General features: G+C 39.6%; 1 protein-coding gene across 3 annotated transcripts in view; it reads right to left on the bottom strand.

Annotated features, from left to right (window-relative positions):
• Positions 1–2,383: 2,383 nt before the first annotated feature.
• IGF1 (insulin like growth factor 1) overlaps positions 2,384–26,441 on the bottom strand; it is a 69,728-nt gene continuing 45,670 nt past the window's right edge. For 2 of the 3 annotated variants that reach the window (XM_058568827.1, XM_058568828.1), the window contains exons 3-4: positions 18,768–18,949; positions 17,082–17,243 (exon numbers count right to left, since the gene is read on the bottom strand). In XM_058568827.1, the coding sequence (XP_058424810.1) occupies positions 17,082–17,243; positions 18,768–18,949 (344 nt within the window). Of the gene's footprint in view, positions 2,651–17,081; positions 17,244–18,767; positions 18,950–26,441 lie in introns of those variants that run through there. The other variant, XM_058568829.1, reaches the window with a different exon arrangement.

The following is a 26,441-nucleotide window of genomic DNA, read 5'->3' as shown; positions in this document are numbered from 1 at the left end:
ATGTACACACTAGGAACAAGAAATAAAAATGAAAAGTGCCATTTTGGGAAGCGGGGTCCAGCATCTCATTCCATAGAACCCATTTGTCTGGAAAACAGATGAAGGACAAAAATGACTTGTAATTTCTTTTACATCCGTCCATAGTGATCAGAACATTGGTCAGAATGCCAGAGGTGCTCACTTTAAATAACGCTGTGGGCTGAGGATTCAAATACTTGTTGGCTGTGCAGGGGCGCTTGCTAAATAGGCCTTCTTTTTGCATGAGTTCGGAGATCCAGGAAGTCTTTTCTTTTTCTGGCCTCTGAACCTTGAGGTGAACCAGTGGGATGAAAACTCAAGATGTTATTTTTGTTTTCCATATACATATTCCAAGAATAAAAGGGATACAATTTGCATGAAATAATCAAACCTGGATACTTTTCACCAAAAGTGCTAAGGCTGACAAAAGATTTGAATGATGGATGATTCACTGTTCTAATAAGAAAATCTTGATACATAGACAGGAAACATTTTCCAGGCCACCATGGGCCTGTCCTCAGCATTGGATTTTCTTGACACGAGTTTTCAGTTGAATGGACAAGACACCTCCACAGAGGGCTAGGGGCTACTCTTCTAAGCAGACACGAGGGAAAATTTCTAGTTGTGAAGGAAATTTTTGCCTCTCAACTAGCAACTAAGCATATTTTAACAAAAACATTTATATATGTACGTACAGCCAAGGATAACAGCAAGATTTAGTAAAGCAAGTAACTTTGTGACATTTTATTAGTTATTATTTCAATATTTGAAATCTTGGGCCATTTTTTCAGATTGCCTAAAGAGAAGGAATAACTGTGTTTTACAAAATAAATAGGGTATCATTTATAATATTAGAAGTATTACTATATTACTAGTAACTGCCTAGGAGAGTCAGTGAGTGCTAACACAGAGAATAATCATCCTTTCACTGGTAGAAATATTTTTTGTTTTTCTCCATTTTTTTCCCTTTCTCTCTTTTCACTTTGTGTTCATAAATCCAAATGCGGAATTCAAAATCAAATTGTAAATCAAATGTTTCTAACTTATTTTGAAAAGTGTTTTAAAAGAGATGGCGCTGTTAGCTTTTAACAATGAGTTAGTTGGATTGTTTCATTGACAAGAATTGGCATGTCAGGAGCATTGGGCTAATCAATTTTCTAGCTATTCTGTGAATGTGTTGTTTATAGAATTCCTTGCATCTCAGCAACTCAAGGGCTCTGACCTTAAGCCCTCATAGCAACCCAGGATAAAAATCTGGAGCTTATCTTTTTAATCCTCATACCACCCCTGTGAGGTAGGTAGATGGTGTATTGCCCTCATTTTGCAGATGAGGAAACTGAGGCACAGAGAGGTGAAGTGACTTGCCCAAGGTCACACAGTGGTGAGTCCGTGGCAGAGTCGGCAGATGTTTGTTTCTTCAGCGAGAAGAAGCTCGCTGCTTTTTCCACTCCTCTCTGGACTCGCCAATCAAATTGACATCAGTGGACTTTGTGTCTTAAGTTGCTCTTGGAAGGCGTAATTTGGGGAACTTTGCCTTCTTTCCCAAATGGATGGATTTTTCGTACCCTTTCCCTCTGCGTCATCTTTGGCTCCAGGCGTCCTCCTTTGTTTTGCTTTCACACTTTACCGTTTTGGCCAGACTCTTTCATATAACAAACTACAAAATAGCACCATTGTACTAAAAAACAGAGTTTTACATACTATTTGATATATCCTGCATTATTGATATGCTGAATTTACATAGTGCTCTATATGGAAAAAATAAAAAGAGAAAAGTTGCTAATCAGGTTGCACACTAACTCATCATTTGAAGGAACCGTTCAGAGTTTGAGACTTTCTATGCTTGAAACATATGCCTAAAAATGATTGGCCTCAAAGTTGCAACTACTTGCATTTTTTTTTTAGCAAGATGTGGAAATATAAAGCTTTGTGTCTAAAATAAATGCATCCAACTTATATTTGGTACAAATGCCACAGATGGAATCTTGTGGGTTAAAAATTGGTGTGCTACTTGTCTGCTTGCTGCTGCTATTGAGGAGGCCAAATTCGGCAAATATAAAGATGATGAAGGGGGGGCGAGGATAGACAAACAAGGTTATCAGACACTGGAAAACAAACCGCCTGTGTTGTGTAGAAAGAAGTGCAAATAAAAAAATTAATAAACCACTTAGACAAGGCTGCTGAATGAATGGCTCCAGCAGCCAAGATTCAGAGACAAATTTAGTGCAACTGGATCTATACAACACCCATGCATGTGTGGCTCTTGAGAGGCAGGGACTAAGATATATATATAGATATATATATATTTTCTCTATAGAACATTACCGATAGAGGATCAACAGCAATCTACCAACTCCAGGACCATTTTTGCAAGGTGCAAAGCTTTTAACAATCACTCCTAAAGACAATGTTGGAATGTTTACTTGCGTATTTCATTGGGGGGAATGCCCATCTTTTGAAATGTTATCAAACTTATTTTTTTGGTAGGTCTTCTGGTGTTTAACAGGTAACTCGTGCAGAGCAAAGGATCCTGCCAGCGGCATGTCATTCTTCACTCTTGAGGAAAGTCTTCCTACATTCTGTAGTTCTTGTTTCCTGCACTTCCCCTACTTGCGTTCTTCAAATGTACTTCCTAAAAATAAGGGAGAAAAAGTGACATTAACTTGATGAAGTTTTAGGTACCCTACCCATCTATTTCTAGCATTGGTCTTCAACCTTTTTCATCTAATGTCTCACCAGTCAATCTACTAGAGAGCTTGGGGCTGGTTTTTCTGAGAAAGACATATATAAGTGGACCATGACCACTTTGGTTTTTAGTTTAGCCAAACCTCACTCAGGCTACTTCTATGTGGCACAGGGACCACAGATTGCTTTATAACCACACAAAAATGAGTTTCTATTCGTCTGCCCCTATCGCAGATTGGTTGACAGGAAGGAGACATTGAAAAATCCAGTCTTCTGGCCTGTAGTATCTTTTCCTAGTGAGAAAAAACAATCACATTCTGGGATCATCCTCTGTTATTTTATTGCATTTTGTTCTGTTTTAATTTTTGTATAAAGGAGATATTTACTTTTTAATTTTTTTTCTTTTTCTCCTTTGGAGAGAGGCAGAATTTTAGAAGTAGAAGATTGGGAAGTTTTGTAATTGATTTATAATCTATAAAATCACAGACATACTGAGCTGGGCTCAAATTCTAGCTCTTCTATTTTCTAGCGATGTGAACTTGTGCAAGCAACAATCTCTTGTGTCTCAATTTCATCCATTAACCAGGATAATAATAGTTTCTACCTTGTAGGATTAAGGATGAAAGAATTAGTACATAAAAGCACTTATAATAGTTCTGGCACATGGTAAGCACTACATAGTATTAGCTATTGTCATTATTATTTACTCACTCTTCCTCTTCTTCTTCTTCTTATTTCCTCTTTATTGGAAAGTAACCATCTGTAGACTAAAAATCCTGAGTTCCTTGCTTTGGTGCTACCATTAACTCATCAACAAGCAATGCTGTGTTCCAAAGAATATTGAGTTTTGCTTGGAATAGAAGCCCTATGACAGCAGAGACTTGTCTGTCTGTTCAGTGGTATAGCTCATGTCTAGAACAGTGCCCAGGGTATTGCAGGTGCTCAACAAATAGCTGTAGAATGAATTGAATGAATGAATGAATGAGTATAATAGACCCTCTGATGATGTGCAGAATCCAGTCATTATACTTTTCCTAGAGTTATTATTTTATCCTTGAATATGTTTAAATAGCAAAGTTTATTTAGACAAACAAGAAGATGTGAAATGAAATCCAGGAGGAAGTGGCATTTGCATGTATAAACATAAGCTGCTGCTTCTCATGGTTTCACCTCCAGCCAGGAGGCCCTTATAGGAGGTTGTAATGGATAATTATTGGTACAGAATGAGGTTCAATGATCCACAGTGTCCCTTTTCCCCAGAACATGTTTCCATCAACACCAAAAACAAGAGTTGTCACCGTGGTGGCTAGAATCTCTGAATTCTTTCTTCTGACAAAGATAATGACCATTCACCCAATCATTGTTAAGAGCTTAGAGATCATTGTAAGGGACCTTGGAGATCACTCAGACCTGACCTCTGGAGAGAGTGAGAAGCTAGGGCAGAATCATCTACCAATCCCTGGAAATAATAGCCATTGGGTAAGGCCAATAAGGATTTGGTAATTTTTCTTACACATGTTTTTCAGCTCTACCTGGAACATTAGAGTTTGTCACCACGTTCTTCATAAAAGCTAGTTAGGACTTTGTAAATTGATGGTCAATATCCTGTACTAATTGAATAGAAGGAAGATGGCACCATTGTATAAAAATGTTTATTGAAATATCTAGCTCCATGGCCACTGAAAAAAAGCTTGTGGGAAGAAATTGGGCATTTGTATAGGAGAGCTTGAAATGCCCTCTGTTTAAAATCCTGGCCCTTTTTTCCCCCATATATCATACAACTTTTACCAAGTCCACTTAACGTGCATTTGCTGCTGTAAAGGCATCTACTATTAAGCTACCAGTAAATTTGTATTCCTAATATTACATTTTATTCTGCTTTTTTAAAAAAAATTTATTATTTTATTGAGGTCACATTGGTTTATAACATTGTGTAAATTTCAGGTGCATATCATTATATTTCGGCTTCTGTATAGACTGCATTGTGTTCACCACAAGAAGTCTAGCTTCCATCTGTCTCCATACACATGTGCCCCTTTACTCCTTTCACCCTCCCTCCACCCACTTCCCCTCTGGTAACCACCAATCTGTTCTCTCTATCTATGTGTTTGTTTGTTTGTTTATCTTCCACATATGAGCGAAATCATATGGTTTTTATCTTTCTGTCTGACTTTATTTCGCTTGGCATAATACCCTCAAGGTCTATCCATTCTGCTTTCTTAAAGGAGTTCTCCAGAAAAAGGGAAGAAAGACATATGAGGCTACAGAGTAGGATCACTATTGTCTCAAATGCTCCTTGAAACATTTCTGTTCACTTCTCAGTAGACCCTGCTGATGGCATGTGGCTCATCAAAACCCCAAAATAGCTATTATTAAGGATACCACCTCTCTACCAAACTACTAACCAAATTAATAACAGGTGTAAAAATATGCTAATTTGAGTTTTACCTTGTTTTCTGTTTGAGGCCTATCAGCTTAGAAGAAGATTTTTAAGAATCTGGATAATGCCCAAACTTGGAAAATGCTCAAGAATGAAATGGTAACAAATTAAAAGAAAGTCACATGAAGGGTTTAATCTCCAGTCTTCCTCTCAAACCATATTAATCCCAGATTTCCAGAAGAAAAAATTCAGGTATATTCTATGCTTTACTCTTCAAATTCATGTAGCAAAAAGGACTGAGGTTAGAAGGGCCAATCATATAGATCTTATCCTTTGTTCCCAACAGAGAGATTCTTTTTCTTTTCTCTCAGAGCAGAAGAGTAAAGTGAGAAGTCTGAGCAGAGGAGGTCCTCTGGCCTATTTCTTCTGGGTCTGTCTCGGCATTGCAGCAAAGCCATGGGCAGAAACTCACTTGAGTAAAGCCGACACTGCTCCAAGTAGCATGGTTCCCATGAACACACGCTTACCGTGGAGGCCATTCAAAACCAGCTGGGATGTTGTCTGGTTTGCATTTGGCTCTCTTCCCAGGCTCGCACATGTGACTTCTTTGTTGCAGACAACGACAGTGACAAAACAAAAGCACTCAGGGATTTGGTCTCAGTTGCATCTGTTGCTTTGCTCATTGTCTTAATTTAATTACGCTGGCCACCCTTGACAATGGGCAGCAAGTGGAGGCATGTCAGAAGCAGTTGTTGGAGCTGGCACTCACCTTCAATGCACTTCTCGAAGCTTATGAAACTGTCCCACATTCAGCCAAGCAGAAACTTTTCACTTCAACAGCTCATCCAAGACAAACAAACCAGCTGAAACTGTTTCTAGTATGCAACTAGTTGGATTTTTGAAAGGAAAACAGTAGTGAGTAAATACTGTTTCCTATTGACACCAGGGAAGGTAAGATTATTTAAAAAAAAAATGTTGGTTCTCCCCTGGCTCACTGGGGTTGGTGAGGAAATTTTTTCTCTCTGAAGGAAGGGTCAACCAACTCATCAGGGAATAGGTTTGAGAAGGGTTTAATTTGTGATATACATTATTACACATTGTGTACCATACAAAGACATTTACTGTTGTTGTTAATACCATCAAGTTGATTCCAACTCTTAGTGACCCTGTGTCCAGCAGAGCGGAACCCTGACAGGTATTTTTGCTCTGTCCTCTCACCTTCTGGCGCTATATCGGACATACTTTGCTGCTACTCATGGGGTTTTCATGGCCAATTTTTTCAGAAGTGGGTGGCTATGTCCTTCTTCCTAGTCTGTCTTAGTCTGAAACCCATCTACCATGAGTGACCCTGCTGGTATTTGAAATACTGGTGGCCTAGTTTTCAGCATCACAGCAACATGCAGCCACCACAATATGACAAGTGACAGATGGGTGGTCTGTCCAGAAACGAACCCCAGGCCATGGTGGTGAGAACACTGAATCTTAACCACTAGACCACCAGTGCAGTCTATACAGATATTTGGGAAGCTGGAAAATGCCCTGAAAGGGTCATCCACATTCTCGCATTATCTCTTGCCTCTTGTCCTAGCTCCTAGATTGCCAAAGGAAAGCTATCCACAAACTTTTTGACTAAAAAGATCACTGAGTGCTAATAACAATGGCAATAATAATAATCTTGATTGACAGTTGCAGACACTTTACAGTTTACACAGTAATTTCAAGTGAGGTGATGTTACTTGCATGTCTCATTTATAATCTGCAGCTCGCTAAGATTTAGTGACTTGCTTGAGGCCACGTAGGAACAAATTGATAGACCTAGGACTAACAATAAAACAATTTATTATTTTGATAAAATAACAATTCCATCACTTGGACATTTATTATGTGCTGGGCACTGTATTATGTATGTTAATTGCACATTGTTTCTTATTTGTTTCTCATAGTTCTCTGGGGGATGGATACTAGCGTGTTGCCCATTTTACCTTTAAGGAATCGGAAGCTTCGAAAAGCTAAACAACTTGCCTAATTTCTTATGGTGAAGATGTGACTGTGGTTGGGATTTGTACCAGTTCCTTCCGATCCTGGAGTTTGTCAGTTAGCCATTCTGCCATACTGCCTCTCCAAGAGGTAGAACAATATCTGGTGCCTCAAGGTCCAAATGTCTTTCCAATAACAACAGTTGATAATGTCATGAGCTGCCCGTGATCCCACATGGTGGTAGATGCTGTTTAGAGGGTAAGGCAAGACTCTAGACTAGGAGAGTGGATGTCCTCCCTTACCACAAGTGTGAGCTGGGCCACAATTGTACAGTTATTGACAGGGGTCTAGTAGTGCAGTATTCAGTTAGCAAAAGCTAACCCTGTGGATATTATAAGCCCTTCTTTTCTCCCTGCCTATCTTTATGAGATTTTTCCCTGAGAGAAAGAATCTAAAAGAAGGATGGTAATAGGCTCTTTAAATTTCAGAGAGGAAGCAGTGATGTTTTCAATAGACTATGTTTCCATCTCCACCCACTCCAAACAAGTTAAGTATTGTATGACATAAAGTCTAAGAAAAGCCTGGCACCCTATAAAAAATGCTGGGAAAATACTGTCCAGCATGGAATATTAGCAGCCTATTGTACAGCATAAAGTTCTAACTCAGCATTGACCTTCTCCTAAAAAGGGCAAAATGGGGGGAAAAAAAGAGCAGCAGATGATTGGAAAGATGGCCCAGACATCAGCTCTTTACCTGTTGAAGAGGACATGCTCTAGCTATTTTGCTGGCTTGGCCTAGAGATGTGAAATCGTGAAGGACAATTTAGATGTCTCAGTATCAGCTTTGATATTTCTTTACTTTGGGGAACCACAAGTTCAAATTCCAGGGGAGTTAGGTCAGCCTTTCATCTCTGGGACCCAAGCAGAGTGAGTGTCATGTGATCTACTCAACGCTTTGGGACGTGACATTTAAAACCAAAGGACAATGTGCACATTTCAAGAGACTTGTTCTCCTGGTGGAGTGGCTGCCTCTTAAATAGAAAGTGAGAGACATGTAGACTGGACACAATGTTGGTCTGCCCAGCCTCTTGTTGTTTTTTTCTTCTGGAAACTACCTCATCCCATCTTTTATGTAGTTATGGTAGAAAGGCCATTTTTTCCAGTGTGACCCCCGCCTCTGGCCATAGTGGGTTGGACCAGGGCAGGCCCCTCCCCCAAGACCAAGACTAAGTGTGGTGGGGATGCCAAGGCAGACTAACTCCTAGGAAATGTAAGACTTCTTTATTGGCCAGCTTTGGCTCAAGGACTCCTTGGAGGCTTTACTGAACTTTCCTTGGACTGCACGGCAGTCCAAGATGCTTCCACCCAACCTTCTCTCCTTCTCCCCTTCACTTGGGGTCAGACTTGCATTGCGTTCTGATGGTGTGTCCAGGCTTCCCTGATCCTCTCCTATTTCCTTTCACACAGGTATTTCCCCTAATAAAATCCTTGCTCATTTAACCTGGGCTCATCTCTATTTCTTGGAGGATCTGGGTTTACAAGCCTGGCTTGGCTCTCAGCTCCCCACACAGGAACTGTGACCTTTGACAATCACTACATTGTTCTCTCCTTCTTAGTTTCCTCTTCTGTAAAATTAAAGGCTGGGATAAAGCACCCACCTCATGATGTTGTTATGATTGCATTGGACCACCCTCATACATTTACCTGGCCTAGTTGTGTCCAAGAGAGCCTACTGTTTCAAGGGCCCTTGGTTTAGATCCATTTTGTGAATTTGATTGTTAGTGATGTCATTCTGTTCCGGCTTCTTTGCTGTCAGAGTCCACTATGGGTCTACCTTTGTTAGAGCATTGATGTGCTGTAGTGTAAATTATGTACGTGTTTGTTTCCCCACCCTAAGGGAAACTCCTTGAGGGCAGGTAGCGTGCTTCCTTTCCCTCTCTATCCTTCCCAGATGTATGGTGCTTTGAGCAAAGTAGCAAACCAGGAAATGCTTGTTAAATTGATTAAATTTCCTGCAGGTGTGGTGGAATAGAATTCAAGTCAACAGCAAGCCTTGCATGGCTACCTAACTCCTCCTGTGCTCTGTACAAGGGCAAATAGCACAGAGCCCTCTCCTGTCACAGAACTTACAGTTGGTGGGTTGTGGTACAGTAAATATCAATGAAGAAATGCGGGCGAGAGAGAGCCATTGTGTGGTTAGCACACTGGAGTCCATCTTGAGTTTGGATTCTGGCATGGCCACTTGTTGAAGCAAGACCTTGGCAAGATATTTAGCCTTACTTAGCCCAAGTTTTCTAATCTGTACAATGGGGATAGTTATAATATTTAACCTACAGGCCAATGGTGAAGATTAAATGAGCTGATTCACTATAGCCCTTAGCACAGGGTATGTGCCTAATAAATATTGGCTATTATTATGGCCGTTTTTTTTTGTAGTTACTGTTGTTAAAGCACATCCTATGCTAGGGTGCTGCTTTTTCTGGCTGGAGACAGAGTAGCTCCCTGCTGGGTACCCAGTGTTCCCTTGACTGCTGGGATAGCAGATGTATAGCTCTTTCCAGTGATTGGTCCAGTGCTAGGAATCCCAGGAACCAGGAAATTTGTATTTGTCTCATCACTATTCCACGATTATCCTGACTTAGCAACTTTCTTACTCTTCAAAGGACACCACCTGACTCTATTTCAAATATTTCTGCCTGTGATGTAAGAAATCACTACCAAAATGGTTTAAAAACCTGAAAAAAAAGAAAAGAAAAGAAAAAATGCTGAAGGATATTTTCCCTCACTGGCAAGAGGTATTTATGTTGCCTTTAATAGTCTTGAAGGATGTTGTAAAACACTTCATGGTTCAGGGCTGCTTAGACTGTTGATTTTATAGGCAGCTTGTTTAGTTAGCTGTTTGTGTTTGTGTTACATTTTTAAATAAAAAAAAGTTTAAGCACATTATCTTTCCCAGAAGGAGTTTATTTTGGAATTGCTGAAAAGTTCAAATGTTGTGGCATTGAAAAAAGTGAAACACCAGATTCTGGCAATTTCACTGATGTGCGCTAAAGATTCAACACATTTTTACCTAAAAACTGGATTTATTTTTTCTGTTAAGCCTCCAAAATGCCATTGCTTGGCCTAGAGTCCTTAAACTAATGTGTGCAGCCATTTATATTACAATGTTCTGGGGTGGTGTGTGGTCCAGGGTTTTTACCTTTTGGTATCATTTCAGCGCAATAGTAATGAGTTCATAGGATTGGTAGGAAAGGGTGTTGCCCTCCTTCACTCATTCTTTGTGTGTGTGACAAATCTGGGCAGAACATTCAAATGCTGTGTTCTAAATTTTCCTCCTCACTGAATTGAGAGAAATTTTGGAAGTTTGGAAGGCTCTTCTGAACTTTTGGGATGAACAAAATAACACTATGACAAGTTGAAGTGATTTGCATCTGTTTGAGGCTGATGGGAGCCTTCAGCATGTAAAAGTAAACATACAGGGTGCCAGCCAGTGCTTTTCCAAGGCAGAAAATGGTGCAAGAACAATTCATGCATGTATATAGTTTTAAAAAATCAGAATTGTTGCGTTGTGCCCAAAGCACTTCTACCTCCATCTTAGTGTTCTTTTGAAGAAGGAAACAAATATCATTATTTACAGAGACAAACCAGAGCATCCAATGGCCTAAGTCAACCAATACTGACAATGTAAAAATAATAATGCTATGTATTTATTGATTCACTTATACTTTTCATATTTTCTAGTCCTGCAATGCCTCATAAACTATTCAAGCATGCCACACTCACACCATGACATAAATATTGCATGTTTCCAAGTCTACGAGTGTCAACTGATTAGGAATCCTTACCCAATCCTCAACCTGCCATGGTCTTGCTCCTAATCATTTGGAATTTTGTCTTGCCATAATTGTTATCTACAGCTGTGAAAATAGCACATCATATTTTCACAGATGGCAGGGCTGCTTGGTCTTTGATTACTTGACCTCTTGGAGTTGGCCAGACAGAAAGCCCCATGCGAATGTTTATATATTTTAGACAGAATTTTATAAAAACTTTTGGCTTATGAATCCCAGCTTGGAAGCCTACGCCATTTGGCCAGTTTGGGTTTGATGTAAAATTTCTTGATCTCTCATTGGGAACTTTTGGGCTATTTTACCAGCTATTTTGCCATCATGCTCAGCCTTTCACAGGTCTTGCTGTTAAAATCCCACCTTTCTATGGAAATTATGGCCAGGTAGAGGAGCCAAGGAGGACAGTATAAACCATTGCCACCTTTCTTCCAGAGTGACAATGACCTGTGCCTGCTCAAATAAATGTGTGTTCCTTTATCTGATCCATTGGGAAGAAAAGGGTATGTCAGAATGAGTAGAGGAAGTTAGAGGTTTATGGTTAAGGAAGGGGGAAGTGGTAGAAAAGGCATTTGATAGTTTTTGCCAATAACCCCTCTCTAATAGAAGTAGGAACAAGGGACAAACACTGGAAGGAAGACTGGCTAAATGCACTGACCATTGATCGTGCTGGATCAAGAATTAGACCTGGAAGTTTCTGAAGTTGCAAATTGATTCTATGTGAAAAGTTACTGGGTTCTTTTGGACCCCAATTGAGTTTGGAAGATTTGAAGTGGTTGAAGTCCCAAGATCCTTAGAAGATAAGATAGAAAGAAAACCAACTTCTTTCTGCCCCTTCAGTAATGTCCCTTTTATTTCTTGAATAATATTTAATTTAGGACTAGAATCTAGGCCTTTGAGAAGACAAAGGAATCATGCAGTTTCTCCTGAATGGTGATTAGTTTTTACAGAAGTATTTCCCTTCACTAAAAAAAAGCCAGGAAACTGTTTACCTATAATCTTGGAAAATGATCCACTCCAAATCCCTAGTGGGTGCAACAATGCTAGAACACAAAACTACACAAACACATGCATACACACACCCGCACACACGCAGCAAAAGTAAAGAAGAGCAAATAATCCCCTTACCCCCAAAACTATTTGCTGTAATTAATTACAGATTGTAAATTACCACCAAGGGCATTTAGAATTAAAATTAATTGGATGCAATTTTACCATTCTTATATCTATAAAACTTCTACTTTTTCAAAAGAGTTAGTTTCCTGACCAATGGGTCTTAAAACTATAACCACATCAGTTAATAAAATAAAGATGGGAATTTCCCAAAATGTTTTCTAGTTCTTGTTATTTATCTGGCAATAGCCCATGGGAGCTATAATTGAGTTCCTAGTATGGTGAGAATGTTTTTAGCTGCTCTCTAGAAATAGCAGACATGGATTCATAGACCCCATTCCATGTCTCTCATAATTTCCCTGCTGTTCTCAATTTCCATTTCCCGGTTCTTGAGTTTAAATATAAGTCTACATTTCTAAATCATCTCTTTTGGTTGCTGGATAAAAATGAGGGAGGACTAAAGGCATTAAAGGAGTCCCATTAAAGAAGAATTCCAAATATGTGGGCATTAGGGAAAGGTGCTCAAACTTCACTTAGGCCCTTGACGATGGAGAAGATGATTTTGACCTTGTAGGTCTGGAAGTTTAGTGGCCACTGAAGAACTTTTGCTAACTGTACCTGCTCCTTCTTTAAAAGTGAACTTTCCTTCTTGGGTCAATAAATATTGTCACTCATTTTCAAAGGAATCAGTAGCTGGGCTTTTATTCATTGAAGTAAGCATACAACCTGAGGAATTCTATAGTAGATATTCCAAACCTCGTAAAAGGGAATTCTGCTTCATCTAAAACTATTTATGTTTTCATTGCTACCAAAGGCTTCCATTTTAACTTCAGACTATCAATTTTGCCCTTGGATTAAAAGTGAGCATCTTGTTATCTAATAAATATTGCAAAAAGAGCTATTCCTTTCACATAGGAATTAAAGAGAAGAGACCTCATCTTCCCAATGGACTTGGGAAATTGCAAAATTTATTACTGAAGAAAACCGTTGGTGGTTGGGAGGTGGGAGGTGGTCATGGAATGGAGGGGAGAGAACGGGAGAGGCTCTTGGGGATCTCATTTCTTTGCCTCCTTTCCCACCCTTACATCCTAACAGTATGCACATTAGAAGCTGTATGAGGTTTTGTTTGTTTTCAAGAGATGTTTGAAAGAAGATCAAATGCTTGTGAAAGGCACTAGATAGGCAGCCCTAGAAACTGAAATATCCCGGAAGCTGTGTGAGCCCGGAAATATCCCACATTTTTATTTATTTTGGCAATTTTACTTAAAACTAGTAAGAGCTGGAGTTTATGCTATAATTAAATTTTCCTCAGCCACCATGAAATGAAAACACATATTACATTTGATTTTAACTGGTTGAAAAAAAATGGTGGTTTTCTGAAAGTTCATTCTGTGACTTTGAAATAAAAGTTAATGGTTCCTCTCATGGGAAAGCTGAACATCCATATAAGTTGGAATTATTCATAGAACTGGGGTTCTCTGGATTGGAAGAGGTCTTAGGTCATCAAGTTCTCTTCTTTCATCATATGCTTGAAACCCACTGCTACCTCACTGAAAAGTGTTGATGATTGGGCTTGAAGTTTTTGGTGATACAAGACCCACTTCCACTTAAGGAGAACTATTTTTTTCAGATGGCTCTAATTTTCAGAACTAAGCAAAATAATAGTAACTAAAGCTTTAATAGTGTTATGTTCCAGGCACCATTTTAAGCACTATAATATATATTTGTGCACACACATGCTGACACACACACACACACACACACACACACATGTAATCTCAATAAATCCTCACAACTGTATGAGGTAGATTCAATTATTACCCCCATTTGACAGATGAGGAAACTGATGCACAGGTAAGTTACATGATTTGCCCAAGGCCACATAGCTAGTAAGTGAGAGAGCCAGGATTTGAACCCAGGCAGTCTGATTTAGATTCTGTATTCTTAACTGCTATGTTTTATTGCATCTCCAATCTTTATGATTCTCCTTCATGCCTAGTATGGAGGTTTGCACATTGTAGATGCCCAATAAAAAATATTTTTCAACAATTTTATTTTAGGATCATGGTTTCTTACATATTCCCATTAGTTTCATACCCAATCATCAATTTTCCCTAAGAAAAACAGGTGAAACAGATTTTTAAATGATGATTAATACTCTGCCTACTTCAAGAAAGCATTGAGGGGACTAATAGGTACATAACTTTCACTATAAAGTACTCAGCCAGTTGCCACTTTTAGCAGTAGGTCTTTGAATGATTTCAATTTAGGTCAGAGAAGGAAATTCCAAACATGCAAGACTTGCATAAGCACAATTCCTTTTTTTGCTCTGTTCCTGCCTCATTATCCTATGCAAGAATGAGAGGAATCATTTCATCTCAGTAGTGCTACTTATTTTTATTTTCTGTCTGTCTACCACTATTCATCTTCCTATATCACTCATTTGTCCATCCATCCATCCATCCATCCATCCAACATATGCCATGTATCACTAGGTGCTTAGTATTGACACCAGAAAGGAGATGGAAAGATGATAATAGAATCTTGCTGTTTACTTAGCTCAATTATTCTGAAATCACATGTAGACATTCAAGGTGATTGCTTTAGAGTTGATAAAAGACACTTCTCTTTGGAATGTGTTTTAATCCATAGACTGGGAGTTAAACATTCTTTAACTAGAAAGTTCTATTGCTTTTTTTTTTTTTTTTTTTTAGTCTTTGCCTTACTTCTTTTTGAATGAAATTCATCACTGGGTATAATTATAGTTTATCCAAAGCCTTGAGTTATTATTGACATTTACTCAGTCATCAATGAAAGAGGGAAGAGATAATCCTCCAAGGAACCTTTCCATAGGACATGAACTGTTAATTCTTCTGCTGAACTGTGGTCCCTTGAAGAGCCATCTTTGTTTGTGGGCTACCCTCAGGTGGTGGTTGCAGAGGCTTTTGGCCTGTGCCTGAGGATGGTCCCAAAGCATGGATGCTTAGGAGGAGAACTCAGCATCCCCTGAATAAGGTGACTGGCCAGATGGGCTCAGGCCCCAGCCTGGCTTTTGTCTGTTCTGATAAGCCAGGATCCACTTTGCACCCATAGCAGCAGTGGCTTGGCTTCCATCTGGGGCTTTAACATGCTTCTGCTTGGGCTTTTTCTCCTGGATTGAGCCTTGGGAATATCCGTATATTATATATCCTGGGTTTTCAGTGAACCATGGAAAAAGGATGATCCTGAAGTAGAAAGCAAGACAGAGGCACGAAGGACCAGGCAGAAAGGAGGTTCCTTTATACCATGATGCTTTCAAAGTAGGCAACTGGATGAAATGCTTCACTTCTTGGTTTAGTCATCTTTTTACCCCAAGTGTCATCATTTGCTTGGCTGAGCACTTCTGTCTTGCACTCTTTCTCAGCTCTTATAATTCACACTGTGAATGATCTTGAGACTCTTTGCTTTATTATCTATGAAGACCCTAACCCTACTGTTTAAATCAAGGCAGCTGAAGGAAAAGATCTCTAAGATCTAAATTCTGTGATTCTACTTAGCTTTTCTTTACCCTCAAGGAAATCCAGTGCCCTTGTTCTCATTCACTCCCTTCCTTCTGGTGGAAAAATATTAAATTAGTAGGAGACTTCATGTGGCCATTTCTGCCCCATCTTTTCCATTTGGAATTCTTATTAGTCCATGTTGATTATGTGCTGTGCTGGCCAGAAGGAGGGCAGCTTAGAACTCAAGCACAAATTTACCCATTTCTAGATCTTGGTATCCTTATCTTTAAAATGAAGGGATTGAACTAAATGATTTCTGAGGTCTTTTACAGCTCTAACATAACACAGTCCTAATATTTCCGTGGAGCAAAAACTCATAGGATTTCAGATCTAAAAATCTAGATTTATGTGTGTATGTATGTATGAAAGAGAGAGACAGAGAAAGACAGAGAGACAGAGAAAGAAAGAGTTTTATAGGAGATGGAATCAGAAGGCAGTAGTCAGACATCAGATGTCTTCTGTTATGGGCTGAATTGTGTATCCCCCCAAATTCATATGTTGAAGTCCTGACCCCCACTACCTCAAAATGTGACTGTATTTGGAGACAGGGTCTTTACACAGGTAATTAAATGAGGTCATTATGGCGGGTCTTAATCCAATAACCAGTGTCCTTATAAGAAGAGGAAATCCGGGTACAGAAATATGTACAGAGTGAAGACTGTGTGAAGACACAGGGAAAGAAGGCCAATTACAAGTCAAGGAGAGAGGCCTGGAACAGATCCTTCCCTCACAATTCTCAGAATGAATTGACCCTAACAGCACCTTGATCTTGGACTTCCAGCCTCCAGAAGTATGTGAAAATAAATTTCTGTTGTTTAAGCCACCTAGTCTGTGGTACTTTGTATTGGCAGCCCGAGCAAACTAATACATCTTTTATATCTGATTCCAAAGAGCAAAAAAAAAAAAAAGTTCAATGACCTCCTCTCATAGGTTACCTCCCAGGCCTTTAGGCAAATACTGGATGGCCTTTGGCCTGAACCCGGACTTGACTAAGAAATGCAGCCTCCAGTGACACTGCAGGAAAGGAAATCTGGGAACTTCTATGACACAATTCAGTCTTGCTGAGAATTTTGGGCTAATATTTAACTCTGGACATATATTGACATGGGCAATTCTTCTATAATAGACGCATACAAAATTTTAAAATGCATATAAAAGCCTTGATTTTTATCTTAATTCTTTTACTTTAATTGTTTTTTGGGGGAGGGGAATGTTGTGTCTTGTTTGCCTCTTTCATAATTTTTATTCTTTTTTCATTCTTGTCATTGTCTTTCTTTGGACTTTCTTGGCCATTACATTTTTCTTTTCCACTTTCTCCATGCTTATTAGCCACATCCTACAACAAGATTACTGCTCCTCCTCCTTCCGTCACATGCATTATCTAGCTCCATCCAGCCTACTGTTCTTCATTTCCTCTATAGCATTTCCCACTTCCCTTTACGGCTGTCTGCTTCTCTCTCATCGTCCATGCCTCTGTCTGATTAGTCCTTCTCTCCTCCATTTTCCTTTGTTTTTGCCTCTGTGTTCAGTTTCTAGCTCCACTCTCCCTTCTCTGCTCTTTCTTCTTTTCTTTCATCCGCTGACTTGCTTCTGTCCCCTCCTTCTGTTTCCCTCCTGGGTGTTTCTTTGGCCCACCTTTCCTTCTCCTCTGAGACTTCGTTTTCTTGTTGGTAGATGGGGGCTGATACTGTAAACATCACAAAAACAATTGCATTGAGAACAGGTGGTTCCCTTGGTGTCCCGGAAGACAGAGCCTTTGAGTTGCCCAGAATGCCTGGACTCCATACGATGCAGGAGACAGCATTGGTGCTGGAGAGGTGTCTAGACCTCGGTTACAAGACCCAACATTCCAGAACTTTGGGACTCATCTCTGATCCCCCAACATTCCAGAACTTTGGGACTCATCTCTGACCCCCGCCCCAACTAGAAATCGAGAGGCACTGGGTCACCTGGGAAGAGAAAGAATTAACCTACCCTCGCCCCCTCAAGCACACTTTCCAGCCACCTTCACCTAAAAGTTACCTCTGTTGTGCTTACTCCCTGACTCACTCACTGGCTACCTGTCCTCTGTGCACCAGGTTGTGCTCAGTCCCTTTTCATCTCTCAGGGTGGCTCCCTGGGGTCACATCTCTGCCAAGCCCCCTGGTCCTCCTCCAGTCTCAGCTGCAGTCTAGGACCAGGAAGCAGCAAGGATGTCATTGTGGACTTCTTGGTCTTTGTCTTGTGCTGTCTGCACAATGCTAGTTTTGGCTCCAAAGATTAAAACCACAGGTTGGTTTTTCTTTGTCAACAGAGTCCCCAAGGAGACCTAAATGAGAGCTTTTCCTTTCCTCACTCATCCTTCCTCGCTTTCCTTTTCCTCCTTCACCTACTCTTTAGTTCTCATTCTTTCTAATTAATGACTAAAATTTTGGTTAATTACTTGTATTCATTTCTTCACTCATTCATTCACTCATTCAACAAAAGTTTATCAAGTGACTAATATGCATGAGATGGTTTGCATACTTTTGATAGTGTAGATAGTACCTGTAACGTTTGTTTAGTCTAGCTCTTAGTAAAAGACACCCGCAGATTTTGATCATTAGAAACTTAGGTGTTCTTAGAGCCAAACAGAAATTTCTATTTTTAATGTTTTCTTTAATTATGTTTGCCACTGAATGTGAATTTCAAAAAGTTCTCATTTTAGAATACTTTTTCTTTGCATCTTTGCAGAATACTAGGACTTGAAAGGTTACATGCTTTGTTATTAATTACAGTTATGACAGACATTAACACTTGTCCAACAGTTACTTTGTGCAGGCACGTGAAAAGCATTGTATGTGCATTAACTTACATAATTCTTATAACAACCTGATGAGGAGATATTCTCGTTATCCCAATTTTACTGATGAAACTAAGGCTTTGATAGATTACGTTATTTGGCCAAGAGCTCTCAGCTGCTGGTTGGAGAGGGTATAACTTCAGTTTTGTCTGATACCAAAGCCCATGTTTAGTGACTGTTCTCCACCATCTTCTGGTTATCAGATCGTCCAGAGCAGTGGAAAGGAGAATTTGCAATGTGGCGTGACCAAGAGGGTGGACATCGAAGTTGAGAATGGAGCTGTTTTGATTTATAAGGCAGGAGACTACGGGGCATAATTTCTGTTTGGCCCATCCACACATAAGATACAGATCACTTGAGGATGGCCAGATCCCATTGGGGCTGGCTTACCTTCTGAGCCTTGGGCATGTCAGTGTGGCGCTGGGCACGGACGGAGCGGGCCGACTTGGCAGGCTTGAGGGGTGCGCAGTACATCTCCAGCCTCCTCAGATCACAGCTCCGGAAGCAGCACTCGTCCACGATGCCTGTCTGAGGTGCCCTCCGACTGCTGGAGCCGTACCCTGTGGGCTTGTCTGTACAAATCAAAAGCAGAGTGGCCTGGCTTTAGAGTGGAATCTGTTATCTTTGCAGTTCCACCCAGACTCTGAAGGCTCTCCTCTCCCCACACCTAGTCAATCTGCACATTTCAACCTCTTCTTGAAGCTTCTCCAACAATTCATGACCCCACAGATCCTTCTGGATTCCAGTATGTCTCCTGGAGTCTGTACCACACTCATTAGGACTAACTCATACACCATGCACTTTATTTGTGTTAATTCTCCTCAAGTTCTCAGCAACCTGTAGTCAAGGATCTTGTATACGCCCAATCCTAGCTTTTCCTCATATTGACTTAGTTGGGAAGTCAACTTAGCTGCTAGGAATATTAATTAAAAGATCATGTTTTAAGTTGTCTTAATCTTGTTAGCAAATCGGCGTAGTTTTTATGCACAGGACAGCTCAAATGTTTGCTCTTTTTGCTTAGCTGCTTCCATTATAACTTCTTATAATTCCATTATAATTTCTCAGAAAGATCCTTAATCCTGTGAACTCCCCTTTGTAAGAGGGAAAGGGCCAACCTGTCCAGGTAAAACTGTGTTCAGTCTACTGCTATGTGAGGGGGTCACAGCTGAAACCAGCTGTGATTTCGAATCTTAGGAAGGGGCTTTTCAGACTTAGTGTTCACTTTCTCCTGAGATAGGGAATGTGTCACTCTGCCAGAGTACGGCTTTTTACAGATTATTACATAAAGTTGTATATGTCTCATTGTTAAAAAAAAAATTGAGCATCAAAGAGGTTTTAGTCTGGAAAGGGATTCTCATTTTACTGATGTGAAAATTGAGACTCAGTGGTGAGAATGACTTGCTCAAGGTCATTTATACAGTAAGTAGAGAGCCAGGATTCAAACTCAGATCTACACCCTGCAAAGCTCAAGTGACTCATAGAGCTCAGGAGACCAGTTGTAAGACTCTGGACACATCATGTAAGCTTCCTTGGCCTCAGTTTACCCATTTGTAAGCTGGGCTTAAAAATATCTTCCTTGTAAGGATTGCTTGAGGAATACATGAGATACTGTATGAAAAGTGCTTAGCACATTACTGACATGTAGTAGGTCTTGAGTAAATATGGGTTTGCTTCTTCTGAGCACCCCTTTCCAGGATCTGATACAGTTTGCGAAGAAACAGCGGTCCACTACTGTCTGCACCCAGAAACCTTGGAACTTGGAATTGATGACAAAACCAGTGTGATAGGGCTCCCTCTCCTATCACCGTAGAGAGACCAGAGCAACCTTCTGTTTTCTTATAGAATAACTACTAGACTGAGACCAAATGAACTAAATGTCCATCTCTCATGTGATTCTGATTGCCCAGAGGGAACACCATAAATCAAATTTCTTTTGATATTTACAAATCAATTAGACCTCTTTCCTTTGCAAGTAAGTTTTGGTATGGTTTTATTTTGTTTTGTTTTGATTTGGACACAATTTTCTTGGCTCTAGAATTAAAAAAAGAGGGCAAAACAAGCTTACATGAACTTGTTAGAAGAACTTAAAATGTATCTGAATTCTTTGTAAACTTTTTGTTCCAGTAGAGCTTTTGTTAAATCTTGCTTATACACCAATATGTAAAACAGACAAAGCCAAACTGCTGTGGCTCAGGCAAAGGCAGGGGGACTGGATCTCGGCTTTCTCTCCTCTCCCTTACTTCCCTTGTGAGGTGGGGGGCTGAGTCTTCTGTACTGATGTCCAGCCTTCATGGAAGAAAATTTGTGAACCATTCATCCAGAAGAATCTAATTAATCTGACATATATTCAATCTTAATTCCTGACACAGAAGACAGCATTATATTTTAAATAAAAAGTCTTATGTTCACATGATAATGACACCATATTTCAGGATAGAGTTTTGAAAATCAAAATCCCCAAGTATATTTTGAACTCTTTAGTCAGGGAAGATTAGACCCACGGTCATGGACCTGCTACCAAACTAGTTTGGCCACCTCGCTTTTCATAGGGCCAACCATTCATGGCACCCTCTAAGAACCCAACGTTTTCCTGATGCTTGGCACAAGAGCCTGGGGAAGCTTCCTCCCCAGAAGGCAGGTTTATTGTTCTTAGGGCCACTGAGGGTAGTAACTCAGTGAGGATTCATTTGTGGTCTCTCTGGGCAGGGTCTGCTACTTTTGGTTGGGGGCAAACCCTGTGGGCTCCTCATGGTTGAGGGGTTTGGGAAAGACCAACAACCAACCCCAATGGAGCCTCAGCAGTGCTTTCACTTGCCATTGGAGGATCGACTAACGCAGGGGCCTGGCAAGCAGAGACTCGGCTGGTCCCTTGGGCAATGTAAACAATTTTTTTTGATTTTTTCTTTTCATAATCTTTTCCTGGGACTATAAATTAGAGGAAAGACACAAATCGGATTACATGGTTCTTTGTAATCCACAAAGGACTTCTACATACTTTTTGCTAAGTGGCTATTTCAAGAGGCTGAAGGGGTCAGCCAGTGGAGAGTAGCTGAGACACTTTGGTTTTTCTCCTGGTGTGAGGAGGAAGGAGAAAGTGACTCGGCCTACTTTGAGGTGACTTACCCTGTCGTCCACCACAGGTAACGAATGCTCTTTGTTGAGACTATACATTTCTTAATGGGACATAATTGGGATATGTTTGTTGACTATTGAATAGTACTTTGATATTTGGAGGTAGAGTGGTTGGAGTAGTTCCAGAGACCTTCAAACTTGGCTAACTCAGTTTCAAAATTCATGCTTATGGGTTGGAGATGGAGAAGGAAAGGCTTTGTGATTCCGGGACCTATTTAGTGTTTCCATTTCAAGCATCTCTAAAATAATCTTCCTTCTGATTCTGACCAATAGGTGTTGGAACAACTTGCCTGCTATGGAAAGAAGACACCAACTTTTATCTTGGGATGGCAGAAAATGTTGTATGTATTGCGTAGTCCCTTCTTGGCGACTATCAACAGCCATGAAACTCACCACAGGTCTATTTCCTCTTGTGAGAAAGAAAGTAATCATCAGCACAGCAACAAATAATAGCACACACCAGGCATCTGGTTTGTCACCATTCTTAGATGAAATCAGAGTTTGATAGGCTCAGGCTATAAAATAGCTGTGCTTTTTTAGTCCATAGATCAACGAATTTAGGAACAGAGAAATTTAGGACTTTTCTGTAATGTTCCATAAAGAAAGTTTACCTTGTGTCTAATCTTTTTTTTTTAATGCTGTGACATAGTGGTATACAGACTTGGAATTTCCCCTAAATGTAACTACTAGTTATCTCTGGCTACCACAATCCTATAGAGATGCTTTTCTTTGTCTGTTTGTAATATCTCCAATGAAATAATTGTACTTCATTGGGAATATATGAATATAACAAGTGTCTACCTATTGCCTTTTTTTTTTTTCTGTGAGGAAGATCAGCCCCGAGCTAACATCCATGCCAATCCTCCTCTTTTTGCTGAGGAAGACTGGCCCTGAGCTAACATCCGTGCCCATCTTCCTCCACTTTATATGGGATGCCGCCACAGCATGGCCTGACAAGTGGTGTGTCAGTGCGTGCCCGGGATCCGAACCTGGGCTGCCAGCAGCGGAGTGCGCACACTTAACCACTAGGCCGTAGGGCCCGCCCCTTCCTATTGCCTTTTAAAGTTTAGTTCTTCCTTTGTAGTGTCCTATAGGCTTAATTTCTGGTTCTACATCAAGATATTTAACAAAAAAATCATTTCTCACCAATCGAGATGCCACAGTGGAGGGTCAAAGTTTTGCCCTTTTTCTTCAAATACCTCACATTATTTCTTTTTCCAGAGCTAAAATAAAGACACTTGTTGCTACACACTAAAACTAGAAGCCTGACACAATGTGGCTTACTAGAAAGGCAGTAAAATAATTTGCTCCAGTATCAACTGTGAGAAAAATAGGGATTTTTTAATGACATTTAAATTGCAGCTAATGTCATTATGACTAATTTTTAAATGAGATAGAATGAATTGTTCCATCTACACCTTTAAAAACTTCTTATTAGGCATTATGTAATTCTGCTCCAGCAGGTAGAATCCGAATTGGTAGGCAAAAAGGAAACAAATATTGGCTTAATGTAAGAAAAAAATTTCTAACAATTTGAACTCAAAAGTGTTAAAAATGGGACAGACTTCTTTTAAAGATAATGAACTTCTCTTTGTGGGAAGCAGTTAAGTAAAGATTGTATGAACATCTGTCAGAGATCCTAGGATTATATTCCTATATTGAACACAGTATATGACCGCTATGGTCCTTTCTATTCTAAAGATTCTGTAACAAGTGAAGAAATGGAGGAGAAAACCCATCTAGGCCAAATATTCAGTATGATGGGAAGACACTTAACATTGTCTCCAAGGAAGAGGTTCAAATTGTTTCTAACTTAGAAGGTGAAAATTTGTTTTTGATCTATCATTTGAGTTCTCCCAGATGCTCAGAAATTTTTCCTTACTTAATACTACAACAAAATACGGGTGACTAGGATAGTCCCTTCTACAACTAGGTACAGTCCCAAAGTTCTACTGTACTGGCATTATGAAGTGTCCATGTACTCACTCAACTGTTAGAGTGGGCAGGCATGTATAAAATTTCACAAATTTTCCTTGCTGATAAAGTCTTGACATTGAAAATTTATATATTTATTTTATCAGTAATTTTCTCCAGAGCATGCAGACCGAAGATTGCTTAGCAGATAAGTTGGCCACCAACTAACCAGGACCTTGACTCCTCTATGAGTAGATATAATGTGTACTCACAGCACACTGCTGTATCTTGAAAGTTGGCCAACAGACAGAATTCCAATGGTTAAACAACTGGCTTCTATAATAATAGCACTTCCCTTTAAATAATGCATGGTCAGTGGAGTAATTCAATAATCTTCAGGGCAAACTTGCTAGTTACAAGGGTTTTGGGCAGAATTGTGGCATCATCAAAACCACACCAATTAGCTGAGTCTCACATTTTGTCATGGATGCAAGTGACTCGCTTCCCTCCATCTCTGAAGGAGTAGGTGTAATGCTGAGATTTAACTAGGGTCATTACCTCTCAAGCAAAGAGCTCTGGTTGTTCATCACTGGTAAAATGGTACTACCTCTACTGGTGGTGCATAAGCTTGAGTTTCTTACAGGTTTCTGGGAACACAGTTGGGACACTGGACTCAACTTTAATTTCCTTTGAAACTTCCCCTCTTGCTTATTGAGAAAGCTTTACTTTAAATTATTTTAACTCTATCATTGGAAAGAAGAGACATTGATTTGAAGAATCAGTACTTAAATAATAAAAAATGCAAACATTTTTCAAGTAGGGAAATATCCAGTTCTGAAGACATACACTTGTTACTCTTTGGGTTCTGAGGAATAAAACTATTTTCTAGAAATTGCTAACAGGAGGAGGTTCTAAAGTCCACCATGTTTTGAAAGCAGGAAAAAGGAAGTAAGACAATTCAAGTTGGATTTTGAGGGCTGTTTCTAGAAAATTTACAATTATGTGTCTGACAGAAAACACAAATGGGATTATTAACTAATAAAAACTAATTTGCATTTAAGTTTGATTAACTGATAATTGATTATACAATCAAATATTACAGTTAAAATCTATAGAAACCAGAAAATTAGGTTTTTACACCAATTATTTATCCAAAACCTCCAGACATGTTGACAATTTAGAATAACTCAGGGTGGTTAATTTCTTAGGGCAACATTGCTCCATGGGCCACTGTATCTAATAAAAATTTATTCAGTTGACATAATTTTGCATGGGACACTAGTAGGAAAGTTGTGTAAAATATGAGTAATCTTCAAGTTGTCTCCATTTTAGCATTTTAATTGCTATTTTCATTTGTGGAATAGTGAGAATCACTTCTCAGCCTTTCCTACACATTTTATGGCTTTATATGGAAAACTGGACTCCTTTTGTGAATTCATAATATAAGGAAAATTGTGATAAGACATTATCCAGACCCAAAATGTAATACATTGATACTATTGAATGGTTATTTCCTGAATTTGTAGGATTTGCATTTAACTTAAAGCCTTTTAATGAGTCAAGAAAAACACACCTTTAAAAAAATTCCATGAAAATCACACTTGAATTAAAACAATTATTGAGATATATATAGTCATGTACTTAGTAAAGATATGAAAAGAAGCTTTCACTACTGTAAAGTAGCCACATCATTATATACTTAGAATAACATGGGTATGTACACACACATACTCAAACATATAATGGAGAATTGAGTGATTTACCATAAGTATCAAAGCTATTGTCAAACATTTTGAAATTAGGATTGTTTTTGAAGGTTTTCTAAAATATTTACCATTGCCTGCCTTATATGTTGCTAGTGGACTCAGTATATTTCTGCTTTTTGTAGAAGGATCTTTCCAAGTAGGATTGACCTCTGGCATCTGTAAAAGTGGACCCTGAGAAAATGTCCTCTTTTCTATGAACTGCATGTCCTAAACTTTTCCTGAAAACCTATCAAATTTAGGCATTGATTTCACTTTGGCCTGTGTTAATTTTTAATTGCCAGTGTTTGCTGGTCCCACTACTTCTCAATTGGACGAGGTCATCTTTTCTAGGAATCATAGCCCAATTTGACCGGCCACCACCCCCACTACTCAGCAACTCTTTCTCAGCTACTAAATCTCCACAACCCCAAAGACCAAAGTCTTCCCGTTACCCAATCAAGTCAATGTTTGTGTATCTTTGGTTCTAAAAGGAATGAAGCAGAGCTCTATGGAGCTGCCCCTTTCTTCAAATCCTCCTTTCTTTTGGAAGCCTCAACTCAAGGGCAGGTGTGAAAATAGTGCTATTCAGCCTGCCTCTGTCTCCAAGGCCAGGGAGTGAGGGCACAAGGCCTAGGGCAAGAAAACTAGAGATTCAGAGCAGAAACATTACTGTTTTAGGACTCTTTGGAGATATGGGCAGACAGTGGGAAGCAACGTGATGTATTACTTTAGCCTGATACAATGCCCTGGAGGACGAGCGTCTTGCCAGGACAGCACAATTTACTAGCTTAGGTCTGATTCCAGGGCTTGGGGGAGATAGATGTAGCCAAAAAAATTATACTTTGGCAACAGAAATGCTTTGCTGGACAGAAATGTTGTCCTAAGGAAATGGTTTGGTTTATCAACGTCTAAGGTAAAAGATAATCAAATGCCAAAAGGTCATTTTTATGTTTGAATTATTTCAGTTGGGCCTGCTATATAAGTTAGCTACCATTTTCTGGTTATATAGTTTCAATTATTTAGAACATATTACAGGATTTGAGTATGATCTGCCTGTGACATCTGTCATACCAATGAAGGAGGCAATATATAGAGTGGTTAAAAGCACAGGTTTTAGAGTCAGACAGACCTGCAATCACTGTTCACCTTGGGCAAGGCACCAAATCTTCTAAGACTCAGATCCTCTCATGTAAAATGGACATATATAAAAGAGTACCTCCCAGGACTGTTATGAAGATTAAGTGAGAATGTACATAAAGTGTTTAGCACAATG

The sequence above is a fragment of the Diceros bicornis genome, chromosome 25 (assembly GCF_020826845.1).
Source record: "Diceros bicornis minor isolate mBicDic1 chromosome 25, mDicBic1.mat.cur, whole genome shotgun sequence".
Lineage (NCBI taxonomy): Eukaryota > Metazoa > Chordata > Mammalia > Perissodactyla > Rhinocerotidae > Diceros > Diceros bicornis.
This window is presented reverse-complemented; position numbering and strand designations above follow the sequence as displayed.